Source organism: Pseudomyrmex gracilis, unplaced genomic scaffold (assembly GCF_002006095.1).
Source record: "Pseudomyrmex gracilis isolate BER0280 unplaced genomic scaffold, ASM200609v1 scaffold_0, whole genome shotgun sequence".
In the NCBI taxonomy this organism is placed as follows: Eukaryota; Metazoa; Arthropoda; class Insecta; order Hymenoptera; family Formicidae; genus Pseudomyrmex; species Pseudomyrmex gracilis.
In genome coordinates this window covers 3,692,502-3,709,636 of record NW_018020584.1, presented here as the reverse complement: position 1 = coordinate 3,709,636, position 17,135 = coordinate 3,692,502, and the positions used below count along the sequence as shown (strand labels likewise).

Below are 17,135 nucleotides of genomic sequence, written 5' to 3'. Positions count from 1 at the left end.
TTCCGTATTGTAGCATTTCTGCAAACAATTTCTGTTGCCAAGGTCTGAGCCGAAATTGTCAAAAACAGAAATTGTTTGCTGGGTATATTTTGATTGATTTTTTTTTATCCAAACTTAAAAAAGAAGACTCTAGCATTCGATACTCACATCGCCAGAAAGATTATTATCTGTATTCCGATCGCACTCCTTGATGTTCCAATACAGTCTAGCCTCGTGCAGATGTTTCTATTAGTAAACCAACCCACCACCATACATAGAGATCGATAGCACCCATAGACCCGATAAACCAACGTTGTTGATTCAAAGAAGACCAGGTGTTGCATGCCAAAAACACAGAACATGCCGCTGATGCAATCAGCAATAACCAAGCACACACCATACAATACAATAATTGATAATAAAAAAAATATAAATTGTATGTTTGATCAATAATTATGAAGAATTACGTACAAAAATTGTATAAGTTACTATAACTCAGATTAATCATTTCGAGATCTAATGTTGCGCGAATTAATTCAATGGAAAACCTTTTAATAATATTCATTATAATTCAACTAAAAAATATAATTTCTCAAAGCTAAGAAAAAAAAAATATAAATTTTTTTCTCTTATGCATGTGTGTGTACTTGGTCAGTAAATAAACTTAATTTTATGTGTTTTCATGCAAAGCAGAGATTGTTAAAATCAATATGTATATTCTCCGTATATTTGACGCTAAGTAGAACATGTTTGTTGTCCTATAGCTGTGTTGTGCCATTTTGTCTAATCCTCTTAAGCAGAAAGTACAAAAAACTTATATTAATATATAATTAATAAAATTTATATATAAATATAATATATAAGTTATATGTGTTTATATATATATATATATATATATATGTAACATATGTTATACATAACATATATATGTATATAACATAGGTAGATGACTGTAAAGCCATCTCTTTCTTAGAGTAAAAATTTTTTCTCTGTAAGAGAAAATAGTGTAATAAGTTGAATAAACAAGGATTACATTGATCATACTCTTTTCTTGTGAATAAAAATTGTGCGAAAAAATTTCCACCAAAAAAATAAGGTGCTAAAATACACCACATAAATCTCGTTAACATTAAGTTTAAAAGCGTGAATCTCCCAGATTTCACCCATTAAAGTGAACACATTTGCAATAAAAATTTAGTGTTGAACAATACGTTAAATATATCGACCCAGTAGATTATTATTATATATTCACCCACAAGTGAAATAAATATACTGACAAAATATTGTAACATACAGATCAGTTAAAAGAGGAAATATATAGATTTGTGTATGTGTGTATATATAATATATGTATCATTGAAGATAATATTTTTTCTCGTAATGCAATATGGAACATTACCTGTACGGTCGTGCTCTGATCGGAAAACGGACTGCTGAAAAACGTAGATATGATGTTCATTAAACAACTCGTCACGTAAGTCTCCAAAGCTGTGTCCGCGTGTTCCCGATCATGAGTGGACGAAGCAATTAAACCCATATCAACTATAAAAGACTTTTCGAATAAAGACCACATATGATGAGAAGTATAAATCTCCTTCATCTCTACTTCCGTATCAATGTAACAGTGATTGAGAAAATTGATATATGCTTCCTTGACCTGAGATTTAAAAAAATACAAATTATAAAATCGTAGAGATACCTTTTATATATATATTTTTTTATATAATTAAATATTAATATTTCATATAATTAAATATAATTCTCTAAATATCTCCGAAGTAATAAATTTACTTCTGGTATGCAGTCCGGATGCGATACGACAGCCACAATATCATCCAGTGGCAAGAGACTGTGACATTTAATTTCAGTGTTTACGTTTTTGCCCATCGTACAACAAGCTAGAAGTTTCACCAATTCTACGTGATATCTGAAACACGCATGTTAATTTTTATAATTCTCATTAGTAAATGTTGAAATAGATAAATAAATACGAAAATATATCGCGTCTCGTATTAAAAATATAACTTACTGAAGAGGACTGCTTTCATCCATTCGATGTCTTTCAGATCGCATCATTTCTACGAAATGATTGAAGGAAGACCTATCATTGTAAAAAATCAAAACATCTTCTCCTGCTTGAACTAACTAAAAAAAACAAAAATAAAGTTGAAAAATCTTTCACAGAGCCATATGTTTTAATAATATAAAAAGTGTGTGTTACCTCTTGCATCACCATTTCTTGACACTTTCTGATGAACTGATTTTCAGCTTTTACTATAGTTTGCAGAAACTTCAAATACTGCACGTGCTTTCCGTGCGTCTCTATGCAATGTACAAAGTGCTGTATGACCTTCGCACTGACCTCATTGCACAGAATGGAATTGTCCTGAAATATACTGCACACTGTCTGCGCTTCTCTTATACCGGGATTCAAGAAGAGATCCAATTGCTTGTGCAGAAGAATCTGATTCTGTTGATTGGACAGACAAAAGTTTTGTAAAAAATCGTGCGCCAAACGCATCAATTCGTTCATCCTGACGTCTTCCTTGGCGTCGAATGGAACTTGCAACAGATCTAACACCACAGTGTGTACCCCGACATTTCGCAAAAGTCTTTGTTCATGTTTGCGTGCCTTCACCTGGCCACCCGGTAGAGTTTGAATGCATAGTTTGTTCATTCTTATTAGTATCTGCTGAATTTTTCTATATTCTTCAGCTTGATCGGCGTGTAATGGCGGTCCGATATCCAGATCGATAGCAGAACCTTTGAAAAATAAATGAAACATGTGTATTTCTCGCATAAAAAATTTGTAAACTAAACCAATTCTTTAAAATAAACCTTGTTTATCCGATATAGATAAGGGAGGCGCTTTGCGAGGCGCTTCGTCCTCCTCTTCTTTACTTTTTTTCTTTTTGTTACCATGTTCCTCTGTCGCTTTGGACTTGTACACCCACAGCTCGGACTTCTCGACGGACTGACGCAAAACATCCAAGTCCGCTTTTATCTGTTTGTAAGACTCTACGTCGCTATCAGAAACTAAAAGCTGCACCTGTTAACCACAATCGTTGCTATCAATGTTTTTCTCAACAATAAATTTATTAATTTTTATTGAGATAATATTTAACCTGTTTAAACGCCTGCAGAACTTCTTGTCTTTGACTAAAGTGTCTAAATAACAAATGCAAAGATCCAGAGACCAATGGAGGATAATCGTGCATTGCCAAATGCAGTAAAACGCGCAAAAATGTTCTACCACCTTGACCGTCTAAATCGAGCGCTGCACATTCCTCGCTGAAAGATATATATTTCTTCGTAAGAGTGACACTTGTTCATCGCATCCACAAATATATTATACCTGCTGCCGAATATTCCTTCTGCTTGCGCGCCAATTGATTCTAAATCAATGGTCTTTTGTCCTAGAGTTACATCTCCAGTTTTCTCAGAAGCCGTTGACGCTGTCTCATCGAATTCGCGTTTGAATATGCTCAAGAGACAAGAAATTCTATAGTCCAATCGAACGTCTAAAATGAACTGAAGAATTTCGATTATTTTAAGCTTGGTGTCCATCACCAAGGGATATTCCTTTTTCATTAGTGGCTTTGGTCTTGGAGAGGAGCTTGGTAGCACTTGACCGGCCGGTCCTAATGTTAAACTCGTCATCACAGCACCCATGTCGCCGATGCATCTGAGAATGCCTCCTTCAGCTATTCAAACATACCATGAAGAATACACATTCATATGAAGTCAATAAGTAAATGAAACAAACTAACGAGATAATACGTAATAATTAAATATATATCGTTTAAGTCACAGTGCAGTAAACAAATTTTATTTATGTTAAAAAGTATCATTTTTTACACAAACTTCATAGAAAATAACACGTTTTATTCTGTTAGTTGCTACAAAAGACAAAGAAGTTTTACCCCATAAAGTAAATAATGAAATAAAATAGTGTTCACAAATGTTAAATTGAGATAATCTACATTACATTACTTAAAAATATGTTATATATTACTTATCTAAAAATATACTTTTTGTGTTCTTAAAATAATGTTTGAAACACTAATGTGGTGAAAACACGCTTTACGTTTGAGCAATTAAAGCTTTCTACTTTGTACAGTACTTAAGATTGCATGCAAACTCTGGCTACACATAATATGCATTCCGTATGTCACACACGATTTAAGTGGCTTTCAACAAGCTTTCTAATGGGATATTACCTGCCTCCTCAGAATCCACTGTATCGGCTGTGATGAAATATTTACAAGAGTAAGCGTATTAGTTTTTTTTTTTTTTTTAACAATTTACTATATATATTATGAATAATTTGCTATAATTCCAAATATATAAGGAGGGAGGGATTTCAAGGGAGATTTTCTCTTTCTAAAGCGTCGAGACACACCGATATATTACAGCAATTCGAAAGAGAATATTATGTACAAATTTTCAAAAAATACAATGAAACTAAATTGGTAAAACCACCTGCTCAAATATTTGAAAATGGAATTCCGGGGAAAATTTTATATTATGTCGGCACAACACATCGATACATCGATCGTAAAGTAGCGCAAGGAAAGGCAAACTTTACTGTGGTTACGAAACTTCTACCATGCGCGCGAGTGATATATATGTATATATATATATATATATATATATGTATGTATTAGTGAATTGAGAAATAGTATCTCATTATGAAATATTCCTTACTGGGATTTATGGACGTAAATATATCTCGATCATGGAGCGGTTACAAAATAATTCGTAGATTATGTCTTATAAAACGTAGCAAGTACGTAAAACGTAGCGAATAAAAACAATTGTATCAAACTTACAATCAATATCACCCGTAGGTAGTTTCCCATCGGTCGATTCGTTCTCGGACACGCAATCCAGAATACTAAGCAACGTCTTTGTTAAGCTCAACAGATCATTAAAGCTATAGAATCCGAAGTAAATTAGATCGCGCGCTAATTTAACAACCTGTGAACGAATGAAAAATTATCATATACAAGACAAAAATAAATTTGTTTTTACAAAGAAATAAAAATCAAGATTTTACCTCAAACGTAAGTTTATTCTGCTCTTGATCTCCGAAAGACCACATTTTTGCAACCACGTTACAGAGATAATCCTCAACAAACGTGATCGTCGAACTAAATTTGGTACGAACCGCTTCTTTGTTTTCATCCGGCATTTTGTTTGTATCGTAACTGCAATTTTGAACATTTTAAACATGTTTCTTTTTCCATATAAATATATTTGTGCATCTTATTTTTTGTTTACATACTCGTTTATACTCATTTTCGATGGGATTTCCGACCAAAGACGCGCGTACTTCACAGGAGTCACTTGTTCCTGCGGGTCTCTGTCCACGTGAAGATGCAGCATAAGTCGGCAAAACGATGCGCGCAGTTCGTACGGGACCGTTTCGTCTTCCATGCATCTGCAAGCAAACGGTAAAACAGCGTAGTTAAACAAAGTCGAAAGTGTTTTCCACCAACGAGAAACAAGCGCCCAACTCACTTGAGTATAAGATCGATGTCCAAATGCGGCGACAAATTATTTAATGCTAAATATTGTCTGTTCAGGCACATGTTGCTAAAGAGATTTAATTGATGCCTGTAATAATCTAATATCGCCGCGTCCTGAGCATTTCCCATTTTCGCTCCTCGTGACAGCTCGTTCAAAGATTTCTGCATTAAACACACATCTCGCATCAATTTGCACACATATTATATTTCAATGAACCGTATTTTTAACCATACTAACGGATTCATTATGCCATTCCAATATGACGTTGAACTCCTCTATGACTGTGGTTTTCGGTTCGGTATTTTCTTGCTTCTCATCGATATCCTCGACTTCCATCTGCGTCTTCACCATTCTGAAGTGAATTCAAACGAATCAGAGAAATTGACATAGTTCGCACATTGCTTCGCGTACTACTTACTTGGTTTCTATCAAAATGTCCTTGTTCTTTTCGCTGAGCACGCTTTTGCAAATTAACTCCTGCGTTACGGCTATTGCCTTCTTGTTGGAGATACACAAATCCGACAGATAATCCAAAAATCTCGACTGCCAGTTACGCATATTTTTTCTCACAAGACCCACAAACGTTTCTATTTCGGCAGCTGTTATATGCTTCTCTAGCAACTTCCTGTTGTTGTGCAAAAGCGCAGTAATGGTATCCTCCGCTAGAATATCGTAGCCGATTTGTTTTTGCATAAACGCGAAATGTTTGGCAATATATTCCTAAGTGAAGAACAAAATGAAATATTTTGATATAATAATTTTTGAACAATTCGATCTTCTCGTATAATTCATCGTATCGCGTAACACACAGCGATACCTGATTCTTCCTATAATCCTGCTGAGAGAGCCTGAGTATTCGATAGCACAGACGGAACATGTACTTATACGGCGCGTGTCTCGGATCGTTAAGCTCCTCTATTCTGAGAAATGGTCCTTCGCCTTCCGCGGATTCCAGGAATGGAGCCTGTAATTAAAGTATTCTGAGATATTATTATCCGCGCGGAATTCGCGCAATCGATGCCGATTCCGAAATACCTGCAATATTTTGAACAACTGGCCAAGAATATATTGCTCGCGCAATAATTTCTGACGATCCCTCACGGCATTAGTGACGATTAGTTCTAACGCCTCGGATTTGTTCTGTTCGTTTTCCAAGCCGGCTATAAAGTACACGATGTCCTGCAGCAAGCTGATGACGGCCCGCCGCTCGTTGTGCGAGATAGTTCCCTTTTCTAGTTTGCTGCTCATAGCCGTCAATACTTTACAAGCGTCATTCGCAAAATCCAAATCACGCACCTCGACCGGCGATACGGATCGCAACGCGAAAGCCTCTTTATCCTCCTTACTAATCGCGCAACCCACCTTAAAGCAAGAATTTAACACGCCTTGAGTAAAAATATGATTTTTTATTTTTTATCTTTGAACTTAAAATTTCACTTCTTGAGACTTCTGACGCGCATATTGTATAATTGGCTGAACAATGATATAATACCTTCGACATCACGGGCTTCTCATCATCCTTATCGATCGGCACGCTTGTTGAATGGACCCACGTATTCGTGCATATGTGATGTAACCTAACAAAGGACGATTGCGGTACTAGACTATCGCCGCGCGTTAGAGTTGTGGGATCTAGTTCGAATAATGAGCTAATCTCGTTGCTGTGCGGCACCGATACTAATCTGTAGACCGGTCCAGGTGGTTCTATTAAAATCCGTCGTTAAAATACAGTGTTTGAATCACCGTTATATTATTGAGTGTGAAATATTAAGCATTTTTATCAAAACCAAAACCATAACGAATCAAGCTTTCGATTAATATGTTGAATGTAACAACATTTCAGCATATTAATCCCAAAATAAAAATAAAAACTCTATATCATACCGCGCTTGCCTTTTACACGTTCTGGTGGCTCGTCCGTATCAATCTCAGCAGCGAGATACTGACCGGTCGCTAGATGTTTGAATCTGAAAAGCGAATTCCAGTGGCCGGCGCCTCCTCTGCACGGATCGTGTTGCACCACCTATGTATGTAACAATATGTAAAAAGAGAAAACAATAGAATTAAAAACTCAGACTATTCGAAACTTAACGTAACATTAAAATGTCGAAATTTAAAACAATATTTTATATAATTGTTTAAAATATCTATATTGAATTTTTTATTCTCACACATTTATTAAAAAATTGTTAATTAATTATTTTCTTTTGATCATAATTGGTTTCACCTCCACTTCCCACAAGGCCTTGCTGCTGGTAGCCGCGGTTGCGCTGGTTCTTCCTGTCGTTCTGAGGAACACATGCTGCTTCTTCTTGTATTCATCCATCGTCAGGAACTTCTCCTGCTCGGCGTGAAACAGTCGCACCACATCACCACCCTTGAGAATTTCTTCTTGATTTTCTCGGTGCTCCATAAAAAGTGTCACTTTCCAGGAAGTGGACGTGTTCACAACATTGACCTCTTTGCAGCCGGGATTGTCGCTCAGCTCGTAATTGGCGGCTACATGAAGACCCTGCCGACCCGCGTTCACCGGTTCCAGGATCACTTTGTCACCGACAACAACGCTGTCGCCGTTGCTCCGCAGCTTGTAGAACGGCGTTATATAGAGCCACGAGCCTTCGTTGCCGTTCGCGTCCAGGTAAACTCTCATCGCGTTCTTCTCCAGCAACGCCGGAAGCCTTTTGTTCACCGTCAGGTATTTGTTGGACTTGAGATGCAGCAACTGCCACGCACGAAATATAAAAATTCGCAATTATCATAACAAGACGCGATTTGCGCAAATGTTGTGTAAATTTATTTACGCTCCCGGCAATATCGATTAATCTCTCTTGACCGTACAAATGCGCGACGTTTGCCGCGTTGTAATTCAGGCCAATTTCTGTTATTAGTTATTACGTTAAAGTATAATTTCGCAAGCACGTACACACGTAAATGTTACAACACGTGTAATTAAATTTGTACGTCAAACGCACGTGACGTGTACACTGGGATAATGCATCAATCGATATATGCGTGTATAAAAACTCATAAAATGTTCATCGACAAAATGAAAGATAAGTGCCTCGTTAATTCAATAAAGTCCGTACGTTCGTGGCAGAAATTAATTGAACACCTAATGCACTGCACCTCTCTCTGCTACGATCGAGAATATAATTTCTGTATATATTATATATTATAGATGTACTATATGTGCATATATGTATATATATATATATATATATATATATATATATATGCATGTATATATATACATGCATATGCACATGTGTATATATATATATATATATATATATATATATATATATATATGTATATATACATCACGTTATTATAAGCATTGACGTTTTGTTAATCAATGATCAAAAAAGCTGTTTCTGAACTTTAACAGTGTGCTTTAATATAAAAAGAAAATTAAATTCTTTTTTAGACACACATTCGAGCGCCATAAAAGTTAGGTTCTATTTTTCGACACATTATCGGCACGGAAAGGAAAACTTGTTAATTAGCAAGCACTTATCGCGGCGCTCTATACGAGGCAGATAACTATGCCAATACGATGTACCAAACGGTTTTTATGATCGTTCTGCAAAAAAACGACGACGAGAGGGAAAACCGCTCCCCTATAACGCGATATTGATAAATCTATTATTATACATGTAACTAGCAGCCCTTTTACGTTATAAGAATATGCGCTCGAGCATATATAAAGCGTCCAAGATGTACTTTTAAATAAAATATCATATACTCGGAAGAGATTTTTACAGAAAAATTTATTTACTTACCTGTATGACGTTACCGTACGAAACTACGCTGCCTAAGAGTTTCTTGTTTTCAGTCTCGTTTTGTTTTTTCTCGATCTCGGCTGCATGCTAAATAACACATTTTTTGAAATAAATTTATTATAGCATGTAATCGCACAAACAAATGTGTTCAGCACTAGTGCTGCACATTTAAAAAAAATAAATGTTTTGACAATCTGTTTATCAATAATAAATGTTCGAAAGCATTCTGAGATATACCGGCTTTCTCGTCAAAATGTACAAATACTTTATTAAATCACTCTTAAAGACTGAAACATTGTTAAGCATTCAAATGTAACGATATGTAATCAGAAAAATATTGATTAAATAATCAGCGAACGCGGCGAAGTTGTCGGATTGATATCTTCCACGTCCGAAACACACATCCAGTATACATTGCAGTTTATTTCTTGAACGTTACGAGTATCACACAAATGTACAATACTTTTATCGTAATTTTCAAAAAGTGGATTATAGCAAAACGGTGCAATATATTTTTTGTAACTTACGTGAAGTCTTTTGAGCAACCCAGCGTCTGTACCCGAACTCGTGCTCTGTTTCGCCGCCTTCCAAAATTGCTTTTGAGCGGAATATCGATTCATAGGACATATTTTGAAGAGGCAATCTAAAAATCAATTTGCCATCGTGGTTATTTTTTCGGCATCACACACTCGCTCGATTATTCGCGATATGATTTAGAAAAATTTAAATTGATATCGTTACACACAATTATACGAATAAATTTTGTAATTGTTTTTATTTTTTATTTTTTATTGTTGCATTTAGACTTTATTTAAAAAGCATGTTTTTATCTCAATTTCTTGAGACAATAAATTACCTCTGAATTTCTTCGGCGGATTCGTTAAATCTCCCGCCTCGGGACATACTACGCATCTGTCGTCGACCAATCTGCAAGAAATACATAAAAATCAAATAAAAACGAAATGACAAACATGCAAACGAGTTAATGTTATTTTAATTTTAAACAAGAGAGTAATCATCAATATTCATTTAAAAAAGTCACTTCAAAAACCTGGGAAAAAAACATCTCTCGTAAAAGCATAATAGTTCTTATCTTTTATATTATACGCGATAAAAAAATATATCTTTTGTATAAGAAGTAATTAATCGCACATTTATCTATCATCGCGCTATTTATTTACTTTTTTTTTGTGTTCGCAGTGATTAGTTCAATCGTATTATTGAGTATTACATCGTGTAATATTGATAATAACACGAAGTTCCAATGTGATTCAGATATAATGGCCACACCTCCGGCTTCGCAACTATGCAATGTCGATACTGCGGGCGAACCATCGTTAAATAACTGTGGTCCAGGCGGAGTGAAATGCCAGTACGGGTCGATATTGAGGCAAGCTCTGGCCTCGTCTGGTAGCTTTAAAGCGTTGTGTAAAAGAAGAAAGAGAAAGCTTTTCTTTCGCACGCATAATCACAGGCGAAAAATTGCTTCCACAAAATGCCAAAGCATAGTAAAAGAAAAAACGTGAAACTAAATATTCGCCACTATGTTGTTCCAATACCTTTGTTTTCCTTGTACTTTTTGTTGCGTATGACGCGATACATTTCTCACTATTTTATTATAAACTTTGTTTTTTTTTTTACATGAAATATATTCGACGATATATATTAATTCTATATTTCTATCGTATTTCGTTATGTAATAATCTTCTCTCTATGCGTAGCATTGGAAAAAAGTACAATAGAAATGTCAAGGTAGAACGCAGCTGTATTTTTGTAAAGATAAAGACGCGATTCCACAACTCGGTAAACACTGGACAAGCTATTGATCCTGCTGTTTGACATTAATGAAACGCGCACAGATAATCCCATGTCTTGTATATACATTATGATTAAACTCTCGAGAGAAGTCTCAGTAAATAAATAAAGTACGTATCGCGCGCGCGCGTGTACATGCATTTAGTGTAAATTTAAATTTGAATATTATGAAACTATCGCGCACTAAAGTGCGCGCGCGCGCGTGTGTGTATGTTGTCACGAAGGATTTTTATGACATAGAAATCATAGCTTAATGATATCACGTGCACGGCTATTGCGGCTCAATCTAGTGCAAATTGAGATATCATCGTGCGCTTATCTCGGCTTATACGCGAGCCAATAATTAAGATAACGAGAAACGCAGGTTAAACATCCTCGCGATTAATTTTGTGTTAATTATTACACGATATTGTGTGTGCGACTCGTATCACAATATGCGTGTCGCACAACTGCTCGTCCAAACAACTCAGACTGTTTTATTATATTACGATGACATTTATTTTAATCACAAATTCACATAAATGTCTGCTTTATCACTGTATTCTCTTGCATAATAATGTTTTTGCAATTAAACCTAGTTGTTTGTTAACACATTCATGTGAAACTCTTCCGAGTTGCGCCGACAACAACATTGCGACGATTGTGATAACACGATGACGCTGATGATAAGTATGAAATAAGTGTCGCGCGCGCGCAGCATTTAGTAAACGTTCGATAAACTTCAAAATAAGGTTAAATAAGAATAAAACTCTCGTTTAAACAATTGTCCAAATATATTTTCCTAATTTACAATGCGATAAATATAACTGCACGAATGTGTGTGTGTGTGTTTTCGCAACGGTTTTCCCAATTAATTAAAACTTATTTTTTCGCTCGCGATGCAACGTTTTATCGACCTTCTCACGCTTCGTGATAAAACAACGTAATCCGGCGAAGAGCTGCCAAAACAATAGATCAATTGCAGTACAATAAACCCGGAGCGCTCTCTCGGTACGAAGAATTTCCACTCAACGTGCAAATACACGCGGGAGCGCGGAAAATGAGAGATAGAGAGATGTTCGTATCGTGTGTGTGTATAATTGTGTGTGTCTGCGGCACATGCGTGTCGCAAATATGTGTACTTGGCATGATTAACGATGGCGCTTTGCCATGCACCGTCGTGATTAACGCCATGCTGCCGCGCTTGCTGGAATCTCCGCGAGCGAGAGAGAAAGAGAGAAAAAAAATTCGCAATTTCGATTTGCTTTTACGTAACGGGTCAAGTGGTTTGACGTTTGTGCGCTCTCCCCTTCAATGTTTTGCGAGTAAAATTATTCTCTCTGCCTCCCCCCTCCGTCCGGCTTGGGTCGGGAGAAACGGCGCAGCTCCAAAACTGGATCGCGCTAATGGAAATTAACGCGTTTTTGTTCCATATTATTTTTAGACGGCTGAAAAATCTCATAAAAATAAAGGTCAACAAATATATTCGTCCGAAAACCTTGATCAACGCATCAATTTAAGCGCCTATCGCGAAGTACTAACATCGCTAATAGTGAGATTACATCCTCGTAAGTGCCGCGAGTAATTAAAGAGACGGAAGAGGAAAGTATTCTTCGGCGAGAGCGTGGAAAATGTGTGTCGAAAATAGATTTCAGCAGGCGCGCGGAGATGCCGTCATAATTCAGAATATTATTTAGATCGGAAGACGCTATGACGGCTACAGAACGGCAAAATCCGATATTGTTATTTCTAGCGACAACACCGTCCGTCGTGTCGCCGTAGCTGCTCTGCATCAAGCGCAGCTGGGATTACAAGAGGATCACACACCGTTGTCTCATGCAGTTGTTGCTCTGTGTGTGTTTGTTGCTGGTGTATCAGAAATGAAGCGGAAGACGGAGCAACTCGAGCGTGCGCAAAATTGCAAATATAAAAATATAAATTCTTTAGGCGGCCGCCGCGAGTTATATGCCACCCGTGACATTCTCATGTTTTTATTTATCGGAGAGATTAATAAAAGCGAAAAACAATTCCGCGCGAAAAACAAAAAACAACCACGAACTCTTCGCGAATGTAAAGTGACGCGGGTATGAATCACGGAAATGTTTTTCTGAAACAATAAAACAAAAAAGGCGAAATCGATTTCGCCGCCACGTCAGAGATGTTTCAATTAGTCGTAGGTGGAAAATTTTTGTTCCTGGCGTATTAATCATTTTCATTAACAATCTAATGAATACTAATTCAGTTTATATCCTGTCTATTTGAAATAATTTGAACATAATTTGGTTTTGCGTCATCACGAGAGAGCATACATTCAATTCAATTAATTTCTGAACTAAATTACGCGTCTACGCGTGTAATTCAGAAATTTGCTAAATTACAACACACATGTGCGCGTGGAATGGCACGAAAATTTAACGAATCTGTTCAAACCAGTAGTTTTCATCACGTCAGCAACAAAAACCTGCGAAATAAATACAAAAATTTCCCTTCCAAAATTCCTTCCCCGTATTCCACGTCATTATAGCGAGCGCGCATGTTAACGTCTAGCATAAAAACCATTTTTTATTGTATCAATATCCAATATAGAAATGTGTTAAAATACTCCGCACAAAGGTGGCAAAAAGAGGATAAAAGCCCCGTTCCAAAATACATCGTCGTGATTGATGAAGATATTAAACTCGAAAATCACGCGAATTTATGATCACGAGTTCCCGCGGATAATTATTTTCGCCGGCTTTTCGCGAAACGGTCGCTGTTCCGCGCGCGCGAACATTAATTACAGATCCTTTCATCTAGCAGCGTGCGAGATGCCGCATCGGTTGTTCGGCAAAACAAAAAGTTGACAAATGCGCTCGAAATTCGGACGTTGCATCGAGCGAGAGAGACACCGGGAGAATTAGACGCTCTATCAACGGCGCATTGAAAATCGGCCGTTGCGAGAACGGCGCGAATTACACGTCGCGTTATCCGCGTTTGCTTGTATCAATCTCGGGACGTGATTACGCCAACTCGGGGAATACCGTAAATCGATCCGGTTTGATGCTTGACGCTCGCACAGAGAAAACAATGTCAGAAAATGATTGTGCCAGTAGTACGCACAATATGTACGATATCTCGACAACGATACGTTATTACGCATCGAATAAAACTTGCACGTTTTAAAAAAAAACGGAGCTGCGGTTGAAAAAAAAGTGAGATTCTTTACAATATTCTAAGAAAATAAAATAAACAATAAAGTAATCACCAAAAAATACAGAATACTTTCTCGATAAAATAAAACAGAATAATAAAGCATCACAGATTCTTACGAACCGTAAATTTGTCACGCATCACATTTTCGTGCGTAAACACACAACATAAAAAAAAAAAACAAACTTTACATGTGTGTTTATATAGCGGGAAGAAATTCTAATTCGTAATGGATTGTATACATGACAGGCGTAATGCTACCGAATACCGGTGTGTTATGAATAAATTACGCCACAAATTCATGCCGCGCGACGGCCGCATTAAACGCGAGACAATATCTCGGAACTGTATCCCATAAAGTATTAGTAGAGTATGTTACTGATTTATAGTTCTCGCGCGTTAAAAGGGACAAACGAGTTCTGGAACGAACTGGTTTTCGTTGAAGAGACGATGCAAATTAACTGATTGTCATTCATGTATTGGATGAGTGCAAAAGTTTTGACGAATTTCGCAATAGAAACACGAAACCAAGTGATTTTTATTTAAAAACAATTTATTCATTCTACCAATTAATTCTCATTGTTATTGTTATTATATCTTCGCTGTTGTGTGTACGAGATAAAATAAATAAATAAATTGTTTTTAACAAAATTACTCGATCTATTTTCCTATCGCGACATTCATCAAAACTTTTGCGCTCATTCAAACATGTGGTCTATTATCGACAGGAAAGTCGCGTAAAGCGATTAGCGTCTAAGAATATCGATTTATCGCGCGACTGTACGTGGATCTTTACAAGTAAGTAAAAAAAAAGCAAAAAAAAAAAAGAGAAAAACGAGATGTTAACGAGAATAAAATGATTTAGACGCGCGCGTCGAAGTGACGATGCAAGCTCGCAAACGTCACCTTCACAAATTGATCTTGCATAACGCACACCTTGCGCAGACACTGTACCCGATAATTATCAATGCCGGCGGCGAGATGCCGGTTTGCAGTTTGCAAAAATCTACAATCCTCGTCGCGCGTGTCGATACACAAAGTCTTCAAAATTGTGTTCGCGACAAAACTCGAGACGATATTGACTCGCGCGATTGTCATCTTCACTTGATCGTCAAAACTCGCCACACGCACAATCCACAATCTCTTGTAAGTTATTATACACTCGATGGCTAAGCGCCAACTCTTTGTAGTTGGAAATACATCATTTATCATCATGTATCTCTTTAATTTATGAGAATGCATATGTACGATCAAACGATGTATCTTTAATACAGAAAGAGTCATAGTTGCTCCCGAGTTGAGATCAACGCGGAATCCAACGTGATTCCGACCTGCTTTGTGGTCGAAAAATAAGGGCAATCTAATCACAGCTTCTGGGGAAATAATTCCGTTACATCAACGTCGTTAAAGTCCTCGACGCGAGTGGACATACAGCGCGAACACACATCCGCGCCGTTGGGACTGCGTTACTGTCAAACAATTTCGTGCGCGTTTACCGACATTGAAACGCAAATTACAATCTTTTCTTCGGTGTGTTGAATAATCTCGCCGGTTTCGAAACACACGCAAAGTTCTCTCGATTGTCCAATCAATTTCGTGTAGCTGTACGCGTCGAACGGCAATTAGGAAAGTGAAAGGCGGCACGCAACGCGTCGTTCTCTCTCGTAGCGTTGCGTGTTTGCATATACACGTACACATATACGTGTACGTCACGCAATTCCGAGTGTGATAAATCTAAACGTTTTTGAGAACTTAAAAGAGAGCTGTGATTACAATAAAAAAAAAAACACATATGATATTCGATCGTAAAACATTAAAGTGTATAAACGCGTTCCGATGCGAGTATCATCTGTTGCTGAGAATCCAAACAAACATTGTTTCTTCAGGAAATCTAAATGTAGCATAAATGTTCCAAAAAGTATATATATTTATATTTGCTTAACCACGTAGTTTTACAACTTTTAAACAATAGAAATAAATTTAATAATCAACTTGTGACTTGTATGTATAATAAAACACTACAAAGCTTTGATCGTTCTATTCCATAGTTTCAAGGTTTTTCAATCTGACACTTTATGTTTTTCGATAAAAATAATAAAAACTTTCTGTGTTGAGAGAACCGCAATTTTTCAAACAGTCATATTTTTTGCTATTTAAATTTTGTCATTGCACACGTCAGATTTAGAGATTTTTGTTTCTGACTTTTTAGAGAAACATAAATATGTCAAAACCAGTAATATTTCGAAGTTTCATCTTCTTTTCAAGTGCAGATACTGGATGTGGAAAGGCCATAGATAGCATGCACTTCAAATTCTCTCTCTCGAACACGATCCGCGCGATCTCACTCGAGAACGCATTCATTCATGAGCGCAAAGAGCGAACTGGGCGAAACGTGTGTGACCTACATTTTCATCCTACAGCTCGATCGAAACGCTCGACCGTTTAATGGCTCCCGCTTCCATGTTCCTCTGTTTCCGCGGAAAAACTTTTATGCCCGAGATGCATCAAACGAACGATAAAGAGCAAAATGAGATTCTCTAAGAGCGCGATGCGCGAACCAGCGACGAACGAGGACTACAAGACTCATTTTATACGAACAACGATATAACCCTCCGCACCCGCTTCGAGCATCCGAAAATATCGTGCTCTCGAAAACATGGAACGCCGCTGTGTATCAATTATACAGACAGATTTTTTCTCGTTCTTTTCTGCTTTCCGCATTTCATTTCAGTTGTGTCAATGCTCAAATTTTTATTGAACACACAGACTTCTTTGACGCGGCACATTTTTTGTGAACAAAATCTCGTGATTAAAACATCGACTGCTTAAACTTAATCGGTGGTTCGTATTGCGACAATA

At 36.9% G+C, this 17,135-nt stretch overlaps 1 protein-coding gene across 9 annotated transcripts in view; it reads right to left on the bottom strand.

Annotated features, from left to right (window-relative positions):
* LOC109851819 (inositol 1,4,5-trisphosphate receptor) overlaps positions 1 to 17,135 on the bottom strand; it is a 39,358-nt gene that overhangs the window by 11,287 nt on the left and 10,936 nt on the right. For 3 of the 9 annotated variants that reach the window (XM_020422290.1, XM_020422333.1, XM_020422314.1), the window contains exons 3-25: positions 10,150 to 10,220; positions 9,821 to 9,936; positions 9,294 to 9,380; positions 7,739 to 8,233; positions 7,396 to 7,534; positions 7,004 to 7,215; positions 6,547 to 6,873; positions 6,329 to 6,475; positions 5,930 to 6,231; positions 5,749 to 5,863; positions 5,503 to 5,672; positions 5,267 to 5,422; positions 5,039 to 5,189; positions 4,812 to 4,959; positions 4,200 to 4,226; positions 3,335 to 3,683; positions 3,105 to 3,270; positions 2,818 to 3,028; positions 2,201 to 2,742; positions 2,009 to 2,124; positions 1,771 to 1,906; positions 1,379 to 1,636; positions 148 to 225 (exon numbers count right to left, since the gene is read on the bottom strand). In XM_020422290.1, coding sequence (XP_020277879.1) covers positions 148 to 225; positions 1,379 to 1,636; positions 1,771 to 1,906; positions 2,009 to 2,124; positions 2,201 to 2,742; positions 2,818 to 3,028; positions 3,105 to 3,270; positions 3,335 to 3,683; positions 4,200 to 4,226; positions 4,812 to 4,959; positions 5,039 to 5,189; positions 5,267 to 5,422; positions 5,503 to 5,672; positions 5,749 to 5,863; positions 5,930 to 6,231; positions 6,329 to 6,475; positions 6,547 to 6,873; positions 7,004 to 7,215; positions 7,396 to 7,534; positions 7,739 to 8,233; positions 9,294 to 9,380; positions 9,821 to 9,936; positions 10,150 to 10,220 — 4,519 coding nt within the window. The remainder of the gene's footprint in view (positions 1 to 147; positions 226 to 1,378; positions 1,637 to 1,770; positions 1,907 to 2,008; positions 2,125 to 2,200; positions 2,743 to 2,817; positions 3,029 to 3,104; positions 3,271 to 3,334; positions 3,684 to 4,199; positions 4,227 to 4,811; positions 4,960 to 5,038; positions 5,190 to 5,266; positions 5,423 to 5,502; positions 5,673 to 5,748; positions 5,864 to 5,929; positions 6,232 to 6,328; positions 6,476 to 6,546; positions 6,874 to 7,003; positions 7,216 to 7,395; positions 7,535 to 7,738; positions 8,234 to 9,293; positions 9,381 to 9,820; positions 9,937 to 10,149; positions 10,221 to 17,135) is intronic. The other 6 variants (XM_020422323.1, XM_020422341.1, XM_020422360.1 and 3 more) reach the window with 4 other exon arrangements.